Source organism: Triticum urartu, chromosome 7A (assembly GCF_056163025.1).
Source record: "Triticum urartu cultivar PI428250 chromosome 7A, HENAU_Tu73, whole genome shotgun sequence".
Lineage (NCBI taxonomy): Eukaryota > Viridiplantae > Streptophyta > Magnoliopsida > Poales > Poaceae > Triticum > Triticum urartu.
In genome coordinates, this window is record NC_141879.1 from 24281230 (window position 1) to 24301396 (window position 20167).

General features: G+C 46.4%; 1 protein-coding gene across 1 annotated transcript; it reads right to left on the reverse strand.

Moving 5' to 3' along the window:
- Window positions 1-7703: 7703 nt before the first annotated feature.
- LOC125519691 (ruBisCO large subunit-binding protein subunit beta, chloroplastic) lies at window positions 7704-12930 on the reverse strand. Its single transcript, XM_048684422.2, has 15 exons — window positions 12786-12930; window positions 11629-11844; window positions 11402-11527; window positions 11023-11160; window positions 10836-10931; window positions 10437-10679; window positions 10100-10334; window positions 9852-10021; window positions 9460-9537; window positions 9277-9348; window positions 9037-9141; window positions 8808-8900; window positions 8635-8727; window positions 8045-8168; window positions 7704-7952 (listed from the first exon to the last, which is right to left on the reverse strand). The coding sequence occupies exons 2-15, from the start codon at window positions 11836-11838 to the stop codon at window positions 7939-7941; spliced, it is 1797 nt and encodes a 598-aa protein (XP_048540379.1). The 5' UTR covers window positions 11839-11844; window positions 12786-12930; the 3' UTR covers window positions 7704-7938.
- Window positions 12931-20167: the final 7237 nt, after the last annotated feature.

The window sequence follows — 20167 nt, forward strand, 5'->3', positions numbered from 1 at the left end:
CTCCTTGCTGGATCAAGGCGTGGGAGACGTCTCCGTTCCATACGTGTGTTGCACGCGGAGGTGCCGTCCGTTCGGCGCTAGGATCATCGGTGATTTGGATCACGACGAGTACGACTCCATCAACCCCGTTCACTTGAACGCTTCCGCTTAGCGATCTACAAGGGTATGTAGATGCACTCTCCTTCCCCTCGTTGCTAGATTACTCCATAGATAGATCTTGGTGATGTGTAGAAAATTTTAAATTTCTGCTACAATCCCCAACAATATTGACGTGATGGTCCGGAATAATGAGGTAGAGATATAGACTGAAAATTTACAGGCTTCTATAAGATGACCTAGTTAGATCCAAGAGGAAAAGGAACTGGGAGCTAGTAAGATACATGAGAAGAGAATTTGATAAACAGTGGCTTTGTCCGGAAGATTTTTTTTGAAATATGAGCAATTTACCATATGATTTTATTAATAGAAATAGTAGATAAAACATGACTATCATAGAAGAGATAAAACAAGTCATGCAATCCGACAGAGAGTATGCAAATAGCATCTGAAGTAGTGAATATGAACAAAACATATCTAGAACAGAAGATAGAGCAAGAAACAGTGGCAAGATCTCAAATAGAAAGAACAAGAAGACATACGGAGCCACGGCAGAAGCATTGGTTTGGGTCGACGTCCTCGCCGACATTGTCGTCGAAGAGGTTGTCGACGTCGGGAGAAATTATACTTCCTTGTTTGGTTCGTGGGAATTGACATAGGACTAGACAAGTGAAGTTAGGATGAAGGGTTAAGATTGACTCACTAAAATAATTCACTTCCAACTCTCATCCCCCTTCCCTGTTAATAAAACGGTGGGGGTTGGAGTCTCAAGTCCCATGCCTATACCCTTATGAATCTCCAATCGCTTCAACCAAACAATAAATTTGAAGTCTTGTATACCTTCAATTCCCATTCGCTAGGTCTAATTGGCCCCAACCAAACACGTGGTAGGCGGTAACAATGATAAATCTTAAAATTTTGAGTGGTAACCAAAACCCTGCTTGCCATGCACGCACTAGTCCCCTCCTAGATGCTAGGATTTGTATATAAGAGTTATCTACTCATCTCTTGCATCACTGGCCGCACAGAATTGGTTGGTCTACGACTGCTCCAATTAGCGATTGATCTACTCGACGATCTAAGCCTCGGCATGCCCGTGTTTCCAGCTGTTGTTGTAGTGTTGTACATGCGCCTCTGGCCGGATATGACCCAACAGGATCACTTGATCAAATTGCCAATTTAATCTACAGGCTGCCAACGTATTAAAGAGATCAACGACGGAGTAGTCAAGCGGAGGTCGAACGTCGGAGTGACAGAGTAGTCAACATAGAAGAGTACATACTTTTCTTCCCATGTTGGGTGCAGAGAGACAGAGCAATGGCGGATGATAACAGTTGGAAGAAGGAGTCAAGCGAGCGTTTCTCAGTTTACAGAAAAAAAAAGAGGTCTGGACCTCTCTTTCAAATGCCACACAAAACCCACAGTATCAGATATACTACAGTTTATAAAACTGAAGTATTACTTGATGCCAAACACGTCAAAGTATTAAGAACCGTGTTTTTTCTCAAAACCACGGTATTCTTGTTCCGAAGTTTGGCAGCACAGTCTTTAAAAGAAGCCGTTAATTGAAAACCACGGTATTCCATTGTTTGGGCAAGGAATACTACGTACAGTTTCTTAGAACAAAGTTTTTTCTCAGTTTTACAGGTGTTTGGTTGTTGCTGCTTTACCACAGCATTGAAGCGGCTGCCGGCTACATGTAGATCTAAGCACGAGGTATGCATGATTTATCAAGGTGCACCTGTTAATCAGATCAAAAGTAATAGTACAATCGTTTGTGCGTGCATGTGCTTACATCTGGGACAACAACTCGTGTCTGTACGTGTGTCACAGGATCAATCAGCTAGCTGTCTAATCTACCCGAGTGTGCTCCATACGTGTCTTTCCTGGTGGTTAGGTTGGTCGCAGGTGCCGATGGCCAGAAGATGGACCCGAGAGACCTATGAAACACAATCTAACCTACTCGAGACTTCTAATAATCAGGAGATGTATTGCAACTCGTTTACCATATAACAGATTTTTGTTCAGACATTGGAGGTAGCTAGCGGCTCTCTCCGCGACGTTCTCTTGTTCTGTTAAGAAAAAAGAGGTTTGGATGCAACAAAAATATCACAGTTTTAGGGATACTACGATTTATAGAACTTCAATCTTTTTGGACACTGAACACGTCAAAGTATTAAAACCGTGGGTCTCTAGAAAAACTAGAGTATTCTCTGAAAACTTCAATAAAACATTGCTGAGCATCAGCAGCATTCGTAGAGTATTGGAAAACTACAGTATTTTAAACTATAGGTACTAGATACCACAGTTTTCACATATCAAAATATTTTGAAGTATTGAGAATAGTTTGACATGTTTGGTTGGTGCTTCTTTACAACGACGTAAGTTAGCTGCATAGCCGTTTCATAGCAGTTGCAACATGGATGTTCTTAGGGCCTGTTTGGTTTCAATAAGTCACCCGACTTATAAGTCAGGTGACTTAAAACTAGTGACTTATAAGTCACGCCTGTTTGGTTGTCACCTGACTTATAAGTCACGCCTGTTTGGTTGTCACCTGACTTATAAGTCACCTGACATACCTTTCCACACCAATCAACATCATGCAGATGGTGGGACCCACACAAAATGGGGTGACTTATAAGTTTTAAGTTGGGGTGAAGCAACTTATGACTTATAAGTTGGGATGACTTATAAGTCAGGTCTGTTTGGCAAAATAAGTCACTTTTTTTACTTTTCGACTTATAAGTTGGTGACTTATTTGAAACCAAACAAGTCCTTAGCTGGCCTTGCAAAATGAATGGCCATGCTCGCACAAACAGACCGGGTGGGGCATGCCTGAGCATCAGTGGCGGCGGGAGCGCAGCAACGCGATACAGAATATTGACCGACACTATGGCTTGGCTGTTGCTTGGCCTAACAGAGGCGCATAGTGACAAGCCGGGTAGGACGGTGAGCGGAGGCACGGGTGACGGTCGGGAGCAGTGCATGTGTGGGCAGCAATGCCTTGTGGACTCGCGATTGCAGCCATCAGCACCACCATGGCTGGCCAGCGTACTAACCAGATACATGCATGGGCGTAGGAGGAGAGAAGGAGGAGTGCAAGCGGAAGTACGAAGGACATCATTTTTTTCCATTGCTTTCTCTTGGCTTGTCCATGGTCGACGATGTCAAACAGAGTGCGGGAGCGGCAACGACGGCTTGCAGCGAGGAAGGTGACGAACAGATTCGTTTTTTTCGCCAGCTCTGTTTTTAAAAAAGAGGTCGGAGGTTCTTTTTTTCATACAGAGGAAATACTTTGGTTTTGACAATACCGCAGTTATAAATACCATAGTTTTTTGAGTTGCCAAACAGGTCACAGTAATTAAAACTGTAGTAATTGAGAAAATTGTAGCATTCCTATAATACTTAGAAAAAACTGAGCTATCAAACGGGGCCTAATAATGTTCAAGGTGCAGCTTATACACTTATAACTAATAAATACTAAAAAGATCCACGTACGGTAGCTACGAACCCATACGTGTTATTATTACAGCATTCATTCATCTGTCACCGAAGCGAAGTACTCGACTAGTGTTTGCATTACCCTGTCAAGAATCCTCGGCGCCTCCTCCGCCACCCGTGGGTTCTTCTTCTCATAATCGCCCGGCCGCTGCCGCCGCTCCCCACCGCCGGCACCGTCCTCGGAGTCATCATCCTCGTAGGCTCGCACACGTCGGCGGCCAGCACCGTCCTCGGAGTCACCATCCTCGTGGGCTTGTACTCGTTGGCGTCGGCGTACTTGCGGCGGCATTCATCCTTGAGCTCCTTGTACTCGGCCAAGAGCTGCGCCCGGAGGGCGGCGTAGTGGTCATCGGCCTCCTTCTGCATGATGTCCACGTTAACGCGTCGGCATATGTGACATTGGGGTCCGCCGTCAGCTCGGCCACGCGTTTGTACCGGGCGATCTTGCGACGATGCGCCTCGTCGCCGGGGCCGGGCGGCGCGGCTGCCATTAGACCAGGGGGTTGGTTGCTGGGAGTTGGCGGCGGCGGCGGCGGCATGGCGTCTAGGTTTTGGATCGACTGTTGTTTGCCCTGTTCCCTCGGTGCGTGGAGTTAAGAGTTATCGATCGGCACGGGGAGGACGAGCCGCGTTGACTTATTGAACATAGGCATAGCGAAGAGGAGTTTCCGAGGGTGCTGTAAACTTATTGAAGTCGTCTTTGGAGCAAGCCTTCGTCAAGCCGTGTACCAAGCGAAAGCATAGCGAAGATGGCGCCCTTGGGCGTCATTACCCCTTCGTTGAGGCGTCACAGCGGTACCTGATCCTTGTCGTGCACGTGAGTTATTGTGTCCTTGATGGCGGGGCTGCTGCGGGGTTTTGTAGCGGCTCATGCCGACGTCGTCGTACTACCATCTGTTTCCAATGGGACTGGTCATGTGTTGTCGGGTTCCTTCCTCATCCATCAACCCCTTCTAATGAACCCCACTGCCATGTGCAATGTACTCCGTCGCCAACAGTTTTGGTTCACTCCACGTCTTCCTCAGTTCCAACTGGTTCCTACTGTTCACTTGGCGCTTTTGGTGGAGGGGATATTAGGCTGGTCGTAATGGGAGTATCATAGGTAGTATCATACATGCTAGCTAGGCAAATTTGATGATGTGACATGAAATTAAATGAAAAAAGAGAAGGTTGAGTATCATATCATGATACCGTATCATATTAAATGTTGTGCTACTATGTGTCATGCATGCTAATAAATGAAGTCATCTATGATACTAACTTATGATACTATGCACTACGAATGTAGTATCATACCCTAGTATCATATACATAATACTAGTATATCATACTTACCATTACAACCAGCCTTAGTCTGGGCACCAGGTTTTAGGTCCTTGATTTGACTAGCGAAATACTCCTACATGTGTTGTAGCCAAAGACCTAAATTTCTGTGTCTGACAGTGACTTGTATTCAGAGGAGTAAGTAACCAAGTATCACAGGAGAAAGTAAGCAAGTGGAGAGAGGCCATAGTGATCTAAACGCTCTTATATTAATTTGTACAGTGGGGTTTTATGAGAGGTTTTTTCATCTCCTCAATCTGTAACGCTTGATGTAATCTGTTATATGAATCAACACGAAGGTATCCCTGCCAGGACAGGCAACACGCTTCAATCTCTCGCTCCCAAATCTTCAACACAACTCACTAATAAAGATTAAATATATCTACGTACGTACGGTGGCTACGAACCCGTATTATTATTACAGCATTCATCTGTCAACGAAACCAAGTACGTACGTACTGTACTGTACTGTACTACTAAAAGCAGAATACATCGCAACCTACAGAGAAGAATCCTTGGGCGCTTCCCGATTCCGTGAGCAAGCGGAAAACGTCTCTCGCTCCTGGCGGCTGCAACCCTAGCCGCCGCCAGGAGAGTCCAATCTTCCAGCGCCGTTCTCTGGCGACTCTCCTCCGTCAGCGATTTTGGATCCGCGCGTATAGATCGTTTTTACTCTCTTGTAGTCTACTCCCTCCGTTTCGAATTACTTGTCGCAGGTATGGATGTATCTAGATGTATTTTAGTTCTAGATACATCCATTTCTGTGACAAGTAATTTGAAACGGAGGGAGTAGGTTTTTAGATTGTTCATTGTCTTGGCTTCGGCGATGACGATGACAGCGCTGAATAAAGATTCTTCGGATCCTTCACTGACAAGGCCATCGGTCCTATGATTGGGGATGAATTTAGAAACCAGATTGTTCAAGTAAGGATGGCGTGGCGGCGGCGGCATCATCGTGGTGAACCTGTGTCCTCGGACTCCGTCGTTGAGACGGCATTTGCTCCAGCGTCGGCGTGGAGCTTGGGAGTTAGCCCAGGAGCGGATGTAGATTGTGGTTTGCATCGACGACATCTGGAAGACAGAACATGTGCTGGGTTTGTGGTTCGTGGATGGCAGGCATGGTTTCCTTTTTCGGCGTCTTAGTCGTGGTGGGGTGCTAGATCTGGAGTTCGATGGCGTGTGCAGGGTGTTGTCCCGGTCTGATTCGTTCAATGACAAGGGTTTCATTTTTGATTAGCCACCTTGGAGGTCCGCAAAACTGCATATCAGCGGTGGAGCCGCGTCGAGCTCGAGTGAGGAGGTGATCCGTCATTCTTTTCTTCGATGGCTGCTATGGTGGTGTCGGAGGCAGGTGACGGGTGTTGATGTCAAACTCAGAAATATTCTATTATTTTTTCAGTTTTGTCATGTCAATTCTTGCGTGACTTGTACTTTGATCTTTATGATATATGAATGAGATACGTATTACCATGAAAGAAAAAGAATCCTTGGCGCCTCCTCCTCCAGCCGCGGCTTCTCCGCCTTCTCGTCGTCGTCGCCCGCCGCCAGCCTCCGACTCCTCGTCCTCCTCGGAGACATCATCACCGTACTCGTTACTCGTCGAAGGGATCCTCAACGCCGTCGCACCTGGCCCGTGACTCCGCCACGCGGGCGGCATCGTAGTCCGCAATCTCCTTCCACAGGACCTCGAGCGCTTGGGTCGTCGGGACCTCCGCGTCCGCCCGTAGCTGCCGCCGGCGCGCGCGCCTACGGTTTCGAATGTTGTTCGCCCTCTGCTCTCTCGGTACGTGGGGCTTTGTTATCTTTGCCGGGCTCGCACTATTCTTTTTTTTTTTTTGCGGCAACTACTGTTTCGTTTGTGACTGGGTCGTTGCTCAAAAAAAGAGAGAGTATACGACTGGGTAAGACTTGGACTGAAGAATTGAACATTTTTAATGTTCTGAATTGAAAGAAGGATAACACTTCACCTTCGGTGCCATCTCCTACCTCGCCCATCCGTCTGATCCGCATCCAATGGCGACTTAGCTCGCCCATCCATCTGATAAGGGCATATACAATGGTTGATAAGACAGTCTTATCTTACACCCATCATGCAATTAAGATATATGACAATAAAACATAACGTATAATGGGTTATATCTTAGTCTTATCAATTTTTTTAAATTTGTGGTGAGACAAACTGTGCTAAAAGATCATTTCTTGACTAAGATAAGACAAAACTCTTTTTCTATTTCTCTCTCCTCCACATCAGCAATGATAAGGCTAAGATATATCCATTGTACATGCCCTTACTGCTTGCTTCGTCAAGGAGCTACAGCTCACCGCTATCGTCCGCCCCCCAATCCAACGGCTCGCGATGCCCTGCCTGACTGCCCCCGCCTGTCACCATTTGAATCGCGAATGAAGAGTATCATAGCTTCCTTTTGCTTTTCAGTGCGCTTCTATTTGCCTTTTACCTAATAATGTAAGGCTAGAAGAAGCCTTAGGATCTGGGAGGAGAGACCATTATTATCTCAAGAATACATGGGTAAAAACCCTAAACGTCATTATCTTACCTCAAAATTTAGCAATTCGGTTTGGGAGGACTAGCAGCTGGTCTGGCGATGGAGAAGGATTGAAGCTAGATGGCAGAGGGTGCTCCCGGGTTATCTTAGTTCCCAGTAACACAAATAGTAAAACGTTGTAGGGACTGGCTGTTTCTTTGATGAAAATCAAAGAACCAGAGTGTTCAACACAACACTAACGTAGTGCCAATAGCAACTCTGAAACGAAACACAGAACCGAGACGTGAAATGGCGTACATTCCTGCGCGTAAAACAAGAGCCGTATGCTGTTCCAATTACATCAAGAAATTTCCGCTAAATGTTTCTCTGCTTATTTCGCCTTTCTGGCGGCACATCACATTGCATTTTTCTTATCTCAAAACTACCATCATCATCATCATCAATCTCTCAAAACTTGGTTCATGCTACCAAAAATTAAACCACGTCCTCCGGAGAAACTCAGCCGTGTTGCTCATCAGTATCCAAAGCCTGGTCCATCATCAAAGCAAGCACGGATCAGCAACATGCTTCGTACAAGCAGTGTAACGTTTGTTCACATGCTAAAAAGGTTTGAAGCTTACCGGAGTTATCCATGGGGTTGGCGAGGGGCGCGGCCTCGGGCTCCTTGATCTCAACGACCACCACGTCCGACGTCAGGAAGGTCTTGGCCACCGACGCGGCATGCTCCAGGCAACATCTCACCACCTGCATCAATTATGCAGAGTTCATCGTCAGGAACAGAAAATGAGGATCATCTTCCATCTGTAGTTTTTTTTTTCAGCAGACAATACTGGGGGAAGAGAGGAACCATATAGCATTATCATGGTCTTTATTTCAACCATAGTTGCTTCCTTTTTCCCTCTCCCTTTATCTTTTCGCAGCTCCCCAGGTTCTTCTGGCTTTTTAATTTTTTTGCAATTGTACAAGATTAAAGCTAATATAGATTAGCTTTCATTATCCACATCGTTTCCTTTTGTCTTTCTTGGACTAGACTCTACAAGCTTAGATCTGGACACTTTATTCCAAAGTAGTAACACTAAATCTCCCAAAAGAAAAAGGGTGGTTTTGCCCAGTTAAAAAAGCAAGATGCAACCCAACTATCAAGACTGCACTCTATCCATTTCAGAATGGTGCAAAGGATGACTGTGGGGGCGCCCGTAGGGCTACATACCTTAGTGGGGTCGATGATACCAGCAGCCATCAAGTCCTCGTACTGCCCAGTGGCAGCGTTGTAGCCGAACTTGAAGTTGTCGTTAGAAAGAACCTGGTACAGCAGCATTTTTCATGTTAGTAGGATACATGCAGGAAAATAACAACATTTATTTTTAGTAAACAAACTCTAACCTTCTCGGTAACAACACTGCCATTGACACCAGCATTCTTGGCGATCAATTTGAGTGGGTAGCACAGCGCCCTCCTCACTATCTCTGCTCCGACCTAGTAGAAAAGTTGGCATTACAGCATGTCAAACTTGAATGCTCAATGATTCAACATGATTGTTTGTGACCCACTTGCACCGGACTGCATTGGGTGCAAGTATTAGAAGCCTTGAGGAATTTCATTTGGTTTTTACCTTCTGCTCGTCGTTATCGAGGGTGTCCTTGATGGCATCAACCTTAGCAGCCAGCCTCAAAAGAGTGCACCCTCCACCAACAACAATACCTTCCTCAACAGCAGCCTGCGAAAAATAAGAAGCAATTCAGAATGCTGAAAGAATAATAAATAAACTAATGGGCTTAACTCTGCTTCTTTGATAAGCAGATACAAAGCTGACAGCTAAAATTATTTAAGGACACAACATTGTTTGACTTACCTTGGTTGCATTTAGAGCATCCTCAACTCTCAACTTCTTCTCCTTAAGTTCAGTTTCTGTTTGTGCTCCCACCTACCAAGTCACAAGCCATGGGTTACTACAGTTAACATGCCATCCTTCCTTCCAACGGGGAATCAAGCAAAAGAGCAGCATGCCAAAAATAATAGTGTCCTCCATTAATACCTGAATAACAGCAACACCACCGGCGAGCTTTGCAATCCTCTCATTGAGTTTTTCCTTCTCGTAGTCTTGCTCTGCTGCCTGTGAGTCAGCAATAACCACTTAGAATCAGACTTAAGACTACAATGCTTTTTAAGTCTGGGATAAACAGAACAGCCACACACAGAGCTCAAACAAAGAAATTTATAACATGCGCCCAGGATGAAGCATGTAAACCAACCAAACTACTCCCTCCGTCCCATAATGTAAGACGCTTTTTGACACTAGTCTGGTATCGAAAAACGTCTTACATTATGGGACAGAGGGAGTACATTCTAATATGAAGAAATTTCCAATCTGCACACAGTACCAGGCATGATGAAATGGAGCCTTCTAGAACTCAGAAAATGACATACCTCAATGAGATTTTTGATCTGTGCAACCCTCTTAGTCACTTCTTCCTGGGTGCTGCCATCACCAACAATTGTTGTGGACTCCTTTGTAAGGACAACCTTTGCAGCCGTTCCTAGAACTGTGTTATCTGCCTTGTCAAGTGTGAGTCCAACCTCGTCTCTGATTACAGTTCCTGGGAAAAAATGCACGTCATGAACAAGAAGCATTGGTGATCATGGAAACATTCATTTGAGATGTATTTTCGCCTCACCTCCGGTGAGGATGGCAATGTCGTCCAGGTACTGGGTCTTGCGCTCTCCAAAACCAGGGGCTTTGATAGCGCAAATTTTCAAAGAACCTCTGAGCTTGTTGACAACAAGGGTTGCAAGAGCCTCCTGCTCAATATCCTCAGCAATGATCAGGATTGGGTATTGACCCCTGATGGCTTCCTCCAGAACATTGATAAGATCCCGTGCATTGGTGATTTTCTTGTCAACCAAAAGCAGCTGAAGAAAGAAGATCAGAACACATTAATAATCTGAAACTGAACCATAAAGACAGTAAGCAGTAGCAAAAACAAACTGATAGATGTTCAGATTACAGCTTACCTTGCAGTTCTCGTACTCGGTGGTCATTTTCTCGCTGTCAGTGACGAAATAAGGAGAGATATAACCACGCTCAAACTGCATTCCCTCCACAACATAAAGATTGTTCTCGGAACTCCTCCCCTCTTCAAGGGTAACCACTCCCTTCCGTCCGACCTTGCTCATAGCCTCTGCTATCATGTTACCGATTTCGTAGTTGTTGCCAGCACTGACCGCAGCAACATCGGCAAGCTCACTGTCTTCAACCTGCAGCAAGAACATGCATTTGTAAATAGAACTAATAAGCATATTACATATACCAGCCATTTCACTCAAGTTGGGCATCAGTTAAATACAATTAAGGGCCAGATTGCCAAAACTAGGAACACTTTGACAGCATAATAGCCTAATGATTAGTTTTACCTCCTTTGACATCTTCTTAAGTTCAAGGACTAGTGCTTTCGCTGTTTTCTCAATACCACGAGTAATTTGAACAGGGTTAGCACCAGCTGCAATAACCTGAATAATAACAGACACATTTTTAGGTTTTACAGAACAGTAACACCACACACAAATCACATGTAACAATAAATTTCTTCTAGTGGCATACCTTAACACCCTCAGCAATGAGCCCCTGAGCAAGGACGACAGAAGTAGTTGTCCCGTCTCCAGCTAAATCGTTGGTCTTCGCTGCAGCTTGCCTAACCAACTTAGCTCCAATATTTTCAACAGGATCCTCCAGCTCAACCTGCAGTGCAACAATTGTTACTTGAATATTCAGCTGGGGCATTAAACTAAAATCATGAGCATGCTCGTATTGCCAGAAAGTAATTACACTAGATCCATGTATATACGAATACAACATGCAAACTCATGTGCTTTGAGTGACAAAAAATATGTGCATGATTACTAAAAGCAATCTTCTCAGTACTACAAGTGTAGCAGAAAAACTGGCCGATTGACTCATCACATGGTAATATGCAACATACCTCTCTTGCAACTGTAACACCATCATTGACAATCTTAGGGGAGCCGTACTTGCTCTCCAAAACAACATTCCTTCCCTTTGGTCCCAAGGTAACTCCAACAAGATCTGCAAGCTTGTTGACTCCAACCTACGATATGGAAACAACTACTCAGCGTCTGTTGAAGACTCACCAGGCACCTTCACGTAGTGAGAAAACAAAATATTATATATAAGATATGTGAAGCTCACCTGGAGCTTCTTGGTGGCTGAGCCATCCTTGTTGAAGTAGAGCTCCTTGGCGGCTTTTACCCTGAAGTTGCATTTCCTCTGAAGGCGCACGTGTCGTGGCCTGTCGGCAAGGGAGATAGATGACAGTGAAAATGGCTTCTTGTCTGATACAATGCCAGATGGAGCTGCCATGAGCCCAACGGTAGAAGTGGCACCAAATGGTGAAGCCATGTTTTCCTGTGCAGCAATGATAATATCAGAATGACAGAACAATATATATACTACAACATATACAAATCTATGAATATGGAGATCTTGTAATCACAAGGACACACAAGCAAGCTTCATTCCAGATAAAGGCAGTGGAGGCAAAGGCACTAAATCAAAATAGACACCTTATTTGTTTGTGTCCTACAGTTGTACACCGAAACAAGAATGTGAATTAGCAAGGTGTTCCACGTATTGGTTGAAAACAGAATTTTATTAGTGTCCTCAAATTATGCAGAAACAGCAGTTGACCACTCTACTACTCTGTGTTCTAGAAACAACAAGTACGGCCAACCAATGACAACAATATTGGGGATTTAAAATTAGCTAGTCAGTGTGCAAGCAAACTGCAATTCTCATCGCAAAATTGAACGGCAGATGTAGCTCCTGCTCTGGCCACCCGAATAAGAGCACCACAAAACCCAAACAGGCACACGGCCGACAGAGCGCGAGCCCTGAACCGCCTGCAGAGCACACACCCCATAGAGAAGCAATTCGCAGCGGCTACACCACTTCCCAATGGCACACCGTAACACCGTTCTGCGCCAATGTACCCTTCACAGCGGGCTATGCATGAAGCCGGAGGCCCAGCGAGCCTCCCGAGCGCCGACAGCCCGCGGCATCTGGGAGGAATTGCTCTAATCCCACTGCCAGCAAACATCAGTACCTGGCTAAGGCATAAAACATCCCAGACCCAAGACCGCACGCCCGCCGAATTGGCCGGCAAAACCTACCGGAAACCCCTCCCCGCGCCCTAATTCACACGGAGACCTGTGCCAAAACACGGCGCGACCTGCCCATCTAATCCTCGGACTGCCACGCCCGAACGCGACGGCCCGGCGGCTGAATTCAGCGGGCGAGGAGCCGGGAGGGGAGAAGGGAAGGGGATAGGGGTGGGGGCGGTAGCTTACCTTGGCGGACCGGCGGAGGAGCGAGGCGGGCGGAGAGGATAAGGCTGCGGCCTCGGGAGGGCAGGGGCGCTGCGGGTGCGGGTGAGGGGTTTGCTTTGGGTTGGGGGGAGGTGGAGGAAGGGGATGAGGTAGCTCTTAAATACACGCCAGGGTTTTACAAAGGGGATTGGTTGGTGGCGTCCTCCGCTCCCACCCTTGCGTAAGTGCGTATTTCCGGTGACAGTAATAACATTTGTACAGGGACCCTTTCGTTATTAGCAGGATACAAATCTCGGTCTCTGTGCTAAGACCCCAAACTGACCCGGGCGACGGCTAGGCGGTGTCCGGTCATAAAAACCCGACCAAGTCGGGCTCCTCAAACCGACCGCGCGCGTTCGGGCTGACCGGCCCTCCTCAAACCCAGACCAAATCTAGGGTGAGTTTGTGGAGGTCTGGACGCGTCAGCTCAGCGCACCATGGCCCGCACAAACCCCACTCCATCTCCACTTAAAATCCCCATCTGGAGCAAAACCTAACTTCATTTCATTCTCTGCTTCGCTCTCCATCGCTTCTCCTCCACTGCTCGCCCCTCTCCTCCTCTTCGGCCCATCCCGCACCACGCATACCTCCACAAGGGCATCGATGGATGCTTTTACTCCTGTCACCGGTGTCGTGGCCTCGGACACCCTAAATGGAGGCATGTGCCGCCCACCACGAGAGGCAACGGGCTAGGGAGAGGGCGGCGGAGGCGATCACATAGTCTTCCCGCAGTCAACGCGGACCGCTGGCGGCGCTCGATGAGGATGAGCAGCTCTTCGCGGTTGTCTACCCCCACTCGCTGAAGACGGCAGAGATGGATGCCCTCCGGCTCCGTCAGAAGATCGCCAAGGCGCTTCGGCTCGGTATCGAGTAATCGGCGCGCGATGCGGCAAAGAAGGCAACAGCGAAAGCAATAGCGGCGAAGCTAGCGAGGCAGCAAAAATACACCATCCGAAGGATGACCTACTACATTGACTCCTCATCTGACGTCACTAACGACCCTCCTCCTGCCGCCGACACTTACATGAAGGGCTACAACCGCTTGGTGACTGGAAGGGCAAAGGCCCGACGAGGAACTGGTGAAGATGCTCAGCCCTCTCCATCTCTGTTTTCGTTTTTAGTAATTTTAGTTTAAAAATTATGTATGTGAATTGAACTCTGATGCTTTTTCGTTCAAGATTACTCGAATATGTGGTTTGTTATGTGTTCGTTTGTTGTGCGTTCATTTATTTCATTGATCATCTACGTAGTTTCTTTCATGTTGGATGCATGCTATGGATTTAGGGTACCAAATATGAGGTACACGGATATGGACGTGGCGATTTGATGATTGACTGGTCATTGTTCGCGAACTTTTAGGGTTCCAGATTTGATATATCCGGCTATTAATGCTCTAATAAAGGATGCAACTATCTTGACTGGAAAATAAGCAAATGAAAGGAATGACACATTCAAAAATAGAAAATGCAATTTCCCGTTGCATCCTTTGTTTATATATGGCCATCAGCTAGAAGAGTGCCTGCTGGCAAAATACCGAGGCACAGTGGTCGTCTTTGTGCCTTTGGTATCTCCTTGGTGCCCAGCAAGGAAATGGCATCTAAAGTCTCGACGACGAGCATATGGGTCTAGGGATGATGAAACCAAGAGTTAAGATGTTAGACAGCGGCCCATCCAGATAGAAGAACGTAAGTACGTTAACAATAATGCATGAGCATAGATCTGGATAGATGATTCTAGTGAAGATGAGTCTAGCTTAAATTTTATTTCTATTCTATTTATGCAACTCAGAGAATAATACAAAGAAAAATATATTTCAACCCTGATTGGGGTTTAAGAATCATCTTGACACAGTTGCCCATGAGAAAAAAGGGATGGCTAGAGAGCGGCCGATTAAAAAAAGATTTGGATGGGTCGATTTTTCAGAACCGTTCGATGTGCAGCCAACGACCAGATGGCCTTCTTCCACCTACTCCCCTATTCATCTTCTTCCCCAACCCGTCCATGACCACCGGCCAACCCGCCTGCCTCCACCACCCCTTCTCCTCACCACCCTGGCCATCTCTCTAAACTGGCAAACCACTAGAATTTCTATGTGAGCCCGCACTCCAAACCATTAACCTTCGAAATTCGCCTATGCATACGACTTGTTCCTGGTCGAGGCCTTGCCAACATCTTGCCCTGATGGCACCAAAGGCGGGCTCCGTGCTCCGCCGCGCTTCTTTCTTCCTTATCAACAAAATTGCTGAGCCAAATTAAAAAAAATTGACAACTTCTTCCGGCTGAATTGGAGAAAAAAGACTGACATAAACGCATAACATACAACACCAACTCATTTGGTCTACAAATATAACGATGGTTCATTTAAATTTGAGCTAGCAAATATAGCTGCAAAACCAACAAAATAAGGGTAACATGCACAAACCAAAAACGAAGTGTTTCTTTTATCAAAATCAGCGGTATCATTATAAGCATTTGGGCAATGACTAGATTCTAGTAGTCCTTAAGCACGCGCATGTTTTGCCATTGCAACAAAAAGATTGTAGGACGACGGCAAATGTCTTAGGAGGGCCCCAGAGCGAACAGGATACTTTTCCAGGGTGCATACGGTAAATAGGCCCGGACGGGCCAGGCGGGCACGAGCCATCGGGAGCAGTGGATCGGCCTCGACCGTTGTGGAAGCGTCTAGAACCGTGCAGGCCGGTCAGGAGCGGGCTCTCAGCAGGCCGAACAGAATCGGCCTGGCCTGTCGTGGGCCGCGAAACAAAAAAATTCGCCGTTGCCGGGGATCGAACCCGGGTCACCCGCGTGACAGGCGGGAATACTTATCACTATACTACAACAAGTCCAATGCTAATGATACTCAACTTATTAACTTAGACCGAGCAATCTCCATTCTTGTGGATCTCTTTTCGTGCGTGCTCCACATCAGTAACTCGTCTCTCTTGGGCCCAATGACTGAGAGGGACAATGCTCGGGAAAGAGGAGACACTCACATAATTTCGATCAAACATGCAGAAGCAATTAATGGTTCTGGAAACAAACAAAGCGAGGATCTTCGGCCCCAGAAAGAAGAACATACCTCGGTGTGCCCTCAAGGCTCAAGCTGACTGTTGCAGCCTTCGGCGGACAATATTCAAGTTTGACGGCATGATCTCGTGTTCCCGGCCGGCGTTAAGTTCTAGCTTTATCGCGCAAAACCTAGATGTTGGCATGTTCTCTCGATGAACCCGACACTGTTATACTGCCAGAAAACGAATCTTTGGATAAATTTTGTTGTTTCCATATGATAATTCAGATACACTTGTTACTAATGACGGCGGCGAGTATTTGGAACCTTTGAAAGATGCGATGTTGCGGATATTGATTCTGCTTCCAGTCAACTTTGATCCACTCACTCCTTATTCTATGTTGATATTTGTGCCCCTCCATATACCTTTGAAACGATCAGATGTACATCGTTGATCATTGCCTATGTGTTCTATATGCATGCTTCTTTTTTCTTTAGTTGGTAACACTATTTTTTTCACTAGAAAATGCTTATATATCTCACGAGTGTTTGCTCCTTGGGTTTGCCTGCCTAGTTAAATGAGAGGGCTGTTGGAAATATGCCCTAGAGGCAATAATAAATTAGTTATTATTATTATATTTCATTATTCATGATAATCATTTATTATCCATGCTAGAATTATATTGATAGGAAACTCAGATACATGTGTGGATACATAGACAACACCATGTCCCTAGTAAGCCTCTAGTTGACTACCTCGTTGATCAATAGATGGTTACGGTTTCCTGACCATGGACAATTGGATGTCATTGATAACGGGATCACATCATTAGGAGAATGATGTGATGGACGAGACCCAATCCTAAGCCTAGCACAAAGATCATGTAGTTCGTATGCTAAAACTTTTCTAATGTCAAGTATCATTTCCTTAGACCATGAGATTGTGCAACTCCCGGATACCGTAGGAGTGCTTTGGGTGTACCAAACGTCACAACGTAATTGGGTGGCTATAAAGGTACACTACAGGTATCTCCGAAAGTGTCTGTTGGGTTGGCACGAATCGAGACTGGGATTTGTCACTCCGTGTAAACGGAGAGGTATCTCTGGGCCCACTCGGTAGGACATCATCATAATGTGCACAATGTGACCAAGGAGTTGATCACGGGATGATGTGTTACGGAACGAGTAAAGAGACTTGCCAGTAACGAGATTGAACAAGGTATCGGATACCGATGATCGAATCTCAGGCAAGTACAATACCGCTGGACAAAGGGAATTGTATACGGGGTTGATTGAATCCTCGACATCGTGGTTCATCTGATGAGATCATCGTGGAACATGTGGGAGCCAACATGGGTATCCAGATCCCGCTGTTGGTTATTGGCCGGAGAGTTGTCTCGGTCATGTCTGCATGGTTCCCGAACCCGTAGGGTCTACACACTTAAGGTTCGGTGACGCTAGAGTTGTTATGGGAAATAGTATGTGGTTACTGAAGGTTGTTCGGAGTCCCGGATGAGATCCCGGACATTGCGAGGAGCTCCGGAATGGTCCGGAGGTGAAGATCGGTATATTGGACGAAGGGTATTGGAGTCCGGAATTGTTCCGGGGGTACCAGGTGATGACCAGCATGTCCGAAAGGGGTTTCGGAGGCCCCGGCAAGCGTTGGGGGGCCTTATGGGCCAAGGGGAGAGGGCACATCAGCCCACTAAGGGGCTGAGCGCCCCTCCCACCCCATCTCACGTAACTAGGAGAGGTGGGGGCGCCACCCCTAGGGCAGCCGCCCCTCCCGGCTTGGGGGGCAAGTTTCCTAGGGGGTGGGGGCGCCCAAACCCATCTAGGGTTTCCCCTGTGGTCGCCGCCCCTCCCCTAGGGAACCCTAGGGCGCCTCCCCCTCCTCCCTTCCCCCTATATATAGTGAGGGAGAGAGAGGGCAGCCACACCCTTCCCCTGGCGCAGCCCTCTTCCTCCTCCAACACCTCATCCTCCTCCATAATGCTTGGCGAAGCCCTGCCGGAGAACCACGAGCTCCATCATCACCACGCCGTCGTGATGTCGGAGTTTTCCCTCAACTTCTCCTCTCACCTTGCTGGATCAAGAAGGAGGAGACGTCTCCCAACCGTACGTGTGTTGAACGCGGAGGTGTCGTCCGTTCGGCGCTAGGATCATCGGTGATTTGGATCACGACGAGTACGACTCCATCAACCCCGTTCACTTGAACGCTTCCGCTTAGCGATCTACAAGGGTATGTAGATGCACTCCCCTCTCCCTCGTTGCTAGATGACTCCATAGATTGATCTTGGTGATGCGTAGAAAATTTTAAAATTCTGCTACGTTCCCCAACAGTGGCATCATGAGCTAGGTCTATGCGTAGTTTCTATGCACAAGTACAATACAAGTTGTTGTGGGCGTCGATTTTGTCAATTTGCTTGCCATTACTAGTCTTATCTTGATTCGGCGGCATCGTGGGATGAAGCGGCCCGGACCGACCTTACACGTACTCTTACGTGAGACTGGTTCCACCGACTGACATGCACTAGTTGCATAAGGTGGCTAGCGGGTGTCTGTCTCTCCCACTTCAGTCGGATCGGATTCGATGAAAAGGGTCCTTATGAAGGGTAAATAGAAATTGGCATATCATGTTGTGGTTTTGGCGTAGGTAAGAAACGTTCTTGCTAGAAACCTATAGCAGCCACGTAAAAACTTGCAACAACAATTAGAGGACGTCTAACTTGTTTTTGCAGCATGTGCTGTGTGATGTGATATGGCCAAAAGGATGTGATGAATGATATATGTGATGTATGAGATTGATCATGTTCTTGTAATAGGAATCACGACTTGCATGTCGATGAGTATGACAACCGGCAGGAGCCATAGGAGTTGTCTTAATTTATTTATGACCTGCGTGTCAACTTAAACGTCATGTAATTACTTTACTTTATTGATAAAGCGTTAGCCATAGTAGTAGAAGTAATAGATGACGAGACAACTTCAAGAAGACACGATGATGGAGATCATGGTGTCATGCCGGTGACAACGATGATCATGGAGCCCCGAAGATGGAGTTCAAAAGGAGCAAAATGATATTGGCCATATCATGTCACTATTTGATTGCATGTGATGTTTATCATGTTTTACATCTTATTTGCTTAGAACGACGGTAGCTTAAATAAGATGATCCCTCGCAATAATTTCAAGAAGAGTGTTCCCCCTAACTGTGCACCATTGCGAAGGTTCGTTGTTTTGAAGCACCACGTGATGATCGGGTGTGATAGATTCTAACGTTCGAATGCAACGGGTGTAAGCCAGATTTACACACGTAATACACTTAGGTTGACTTGACGAGCCTAGCATGTACAGACATGGCCTCGGAACACGGAAGACCGAAAGGTCGAACATGAGTCGTATAGAAGATACGATCAACATGAGATGTTCACCGTTGATGACTAGTCCGTCTCACGTGATGATCGGACACGGCCTAGTCGATTCGGATCATGTTTCACTTAGATGACTAGAGGGATGTCTATCTGAGTGGGACTTTATTAAATAATTTGATTAGATGAACTCAATTATCATGAACATAGTCTAAATTGTCTTTGCAAATATGTTGTAGATAAATAGCTCACGTTGTAGCTCCCTGTTTCAACACGTTCCTAGAGAAAGATTAAGTTGAAAGATATTGTAAGCAATGATGCGGACTAGGTCCGTAGTCCGAGGAGTGTCCTCACTGCTACACAGAAGGCTTACGTCTTTGATACACCGCTCGATGTGCAAACCCCTACAACGTCGTCTGTGGATGTTGTGAACACCTGACAGACACATCCTGATGACTACTTGATAGTTTAGTGCACCATACTTTACGGCTTAGAATCGGGATTCCAATGACGTTTTGAACGCCATAGAACATATGAGATGTTCCAAGAGCTGAAATTGGGATTTCAGGCTCATGCCCGTGTTGAGAGGTGTGAGACCTCTGACAAGTTCTTTTGCCAACAAGATGGAGGAGAATAGCTCAGCTAGTGAGCATGTGCTCAGAATGTCTGGGTGCTACAATCACTTAAATCAAGTGGGAGTTAAACTTCCAGATAACATAGTGATTGATAGAGTTCTCTAGCCACTATCACTAAGCTACTAGATCTTCGTGATGAACTATGACATGCAAGGGATGGAGTTGATCCCGGAGCTGTTCGCGGTGCTTAAGACCGCAAAAGGTAGAAATCAAGAAGGAGCATCAAGTGTTGATGGTTTAACAAGACCACTGGTTTCAAGAAGGGCAAGGGCTAGAAGGGAAACTTCATGGATGGCAAACCAGTTGTCGCTCTAGTGAAGGAACGCAAGGTTGAACCTAAACCCGAGACTA

Excerpts from the sequence above, each read along its gene's own strand:
- LOC125519691 (XM_048684422.2), bottom strand. The coding sequence starts at position 11,838 with ATGGCTTCACCATTTGGTGCCACTTCTACCGTTGGGCTCATGGCAGCT. Across the intron at positions 9,349-9,459 it reads GTGGTGTTGCTGTTATTCAG|GTGGGAGCACAAACAGAAAC; the intron begins GTATTAATGGAG and ends GTGACTTGGTAG. Across the intron at positions 9,142-9,276 it reads ATGCTCTAAATGCAACCAAG|GCTGCTGTTGAGGAAGGTAT; the intron begins GTAAGTCAAACA and ends TATTTTTCGCAG.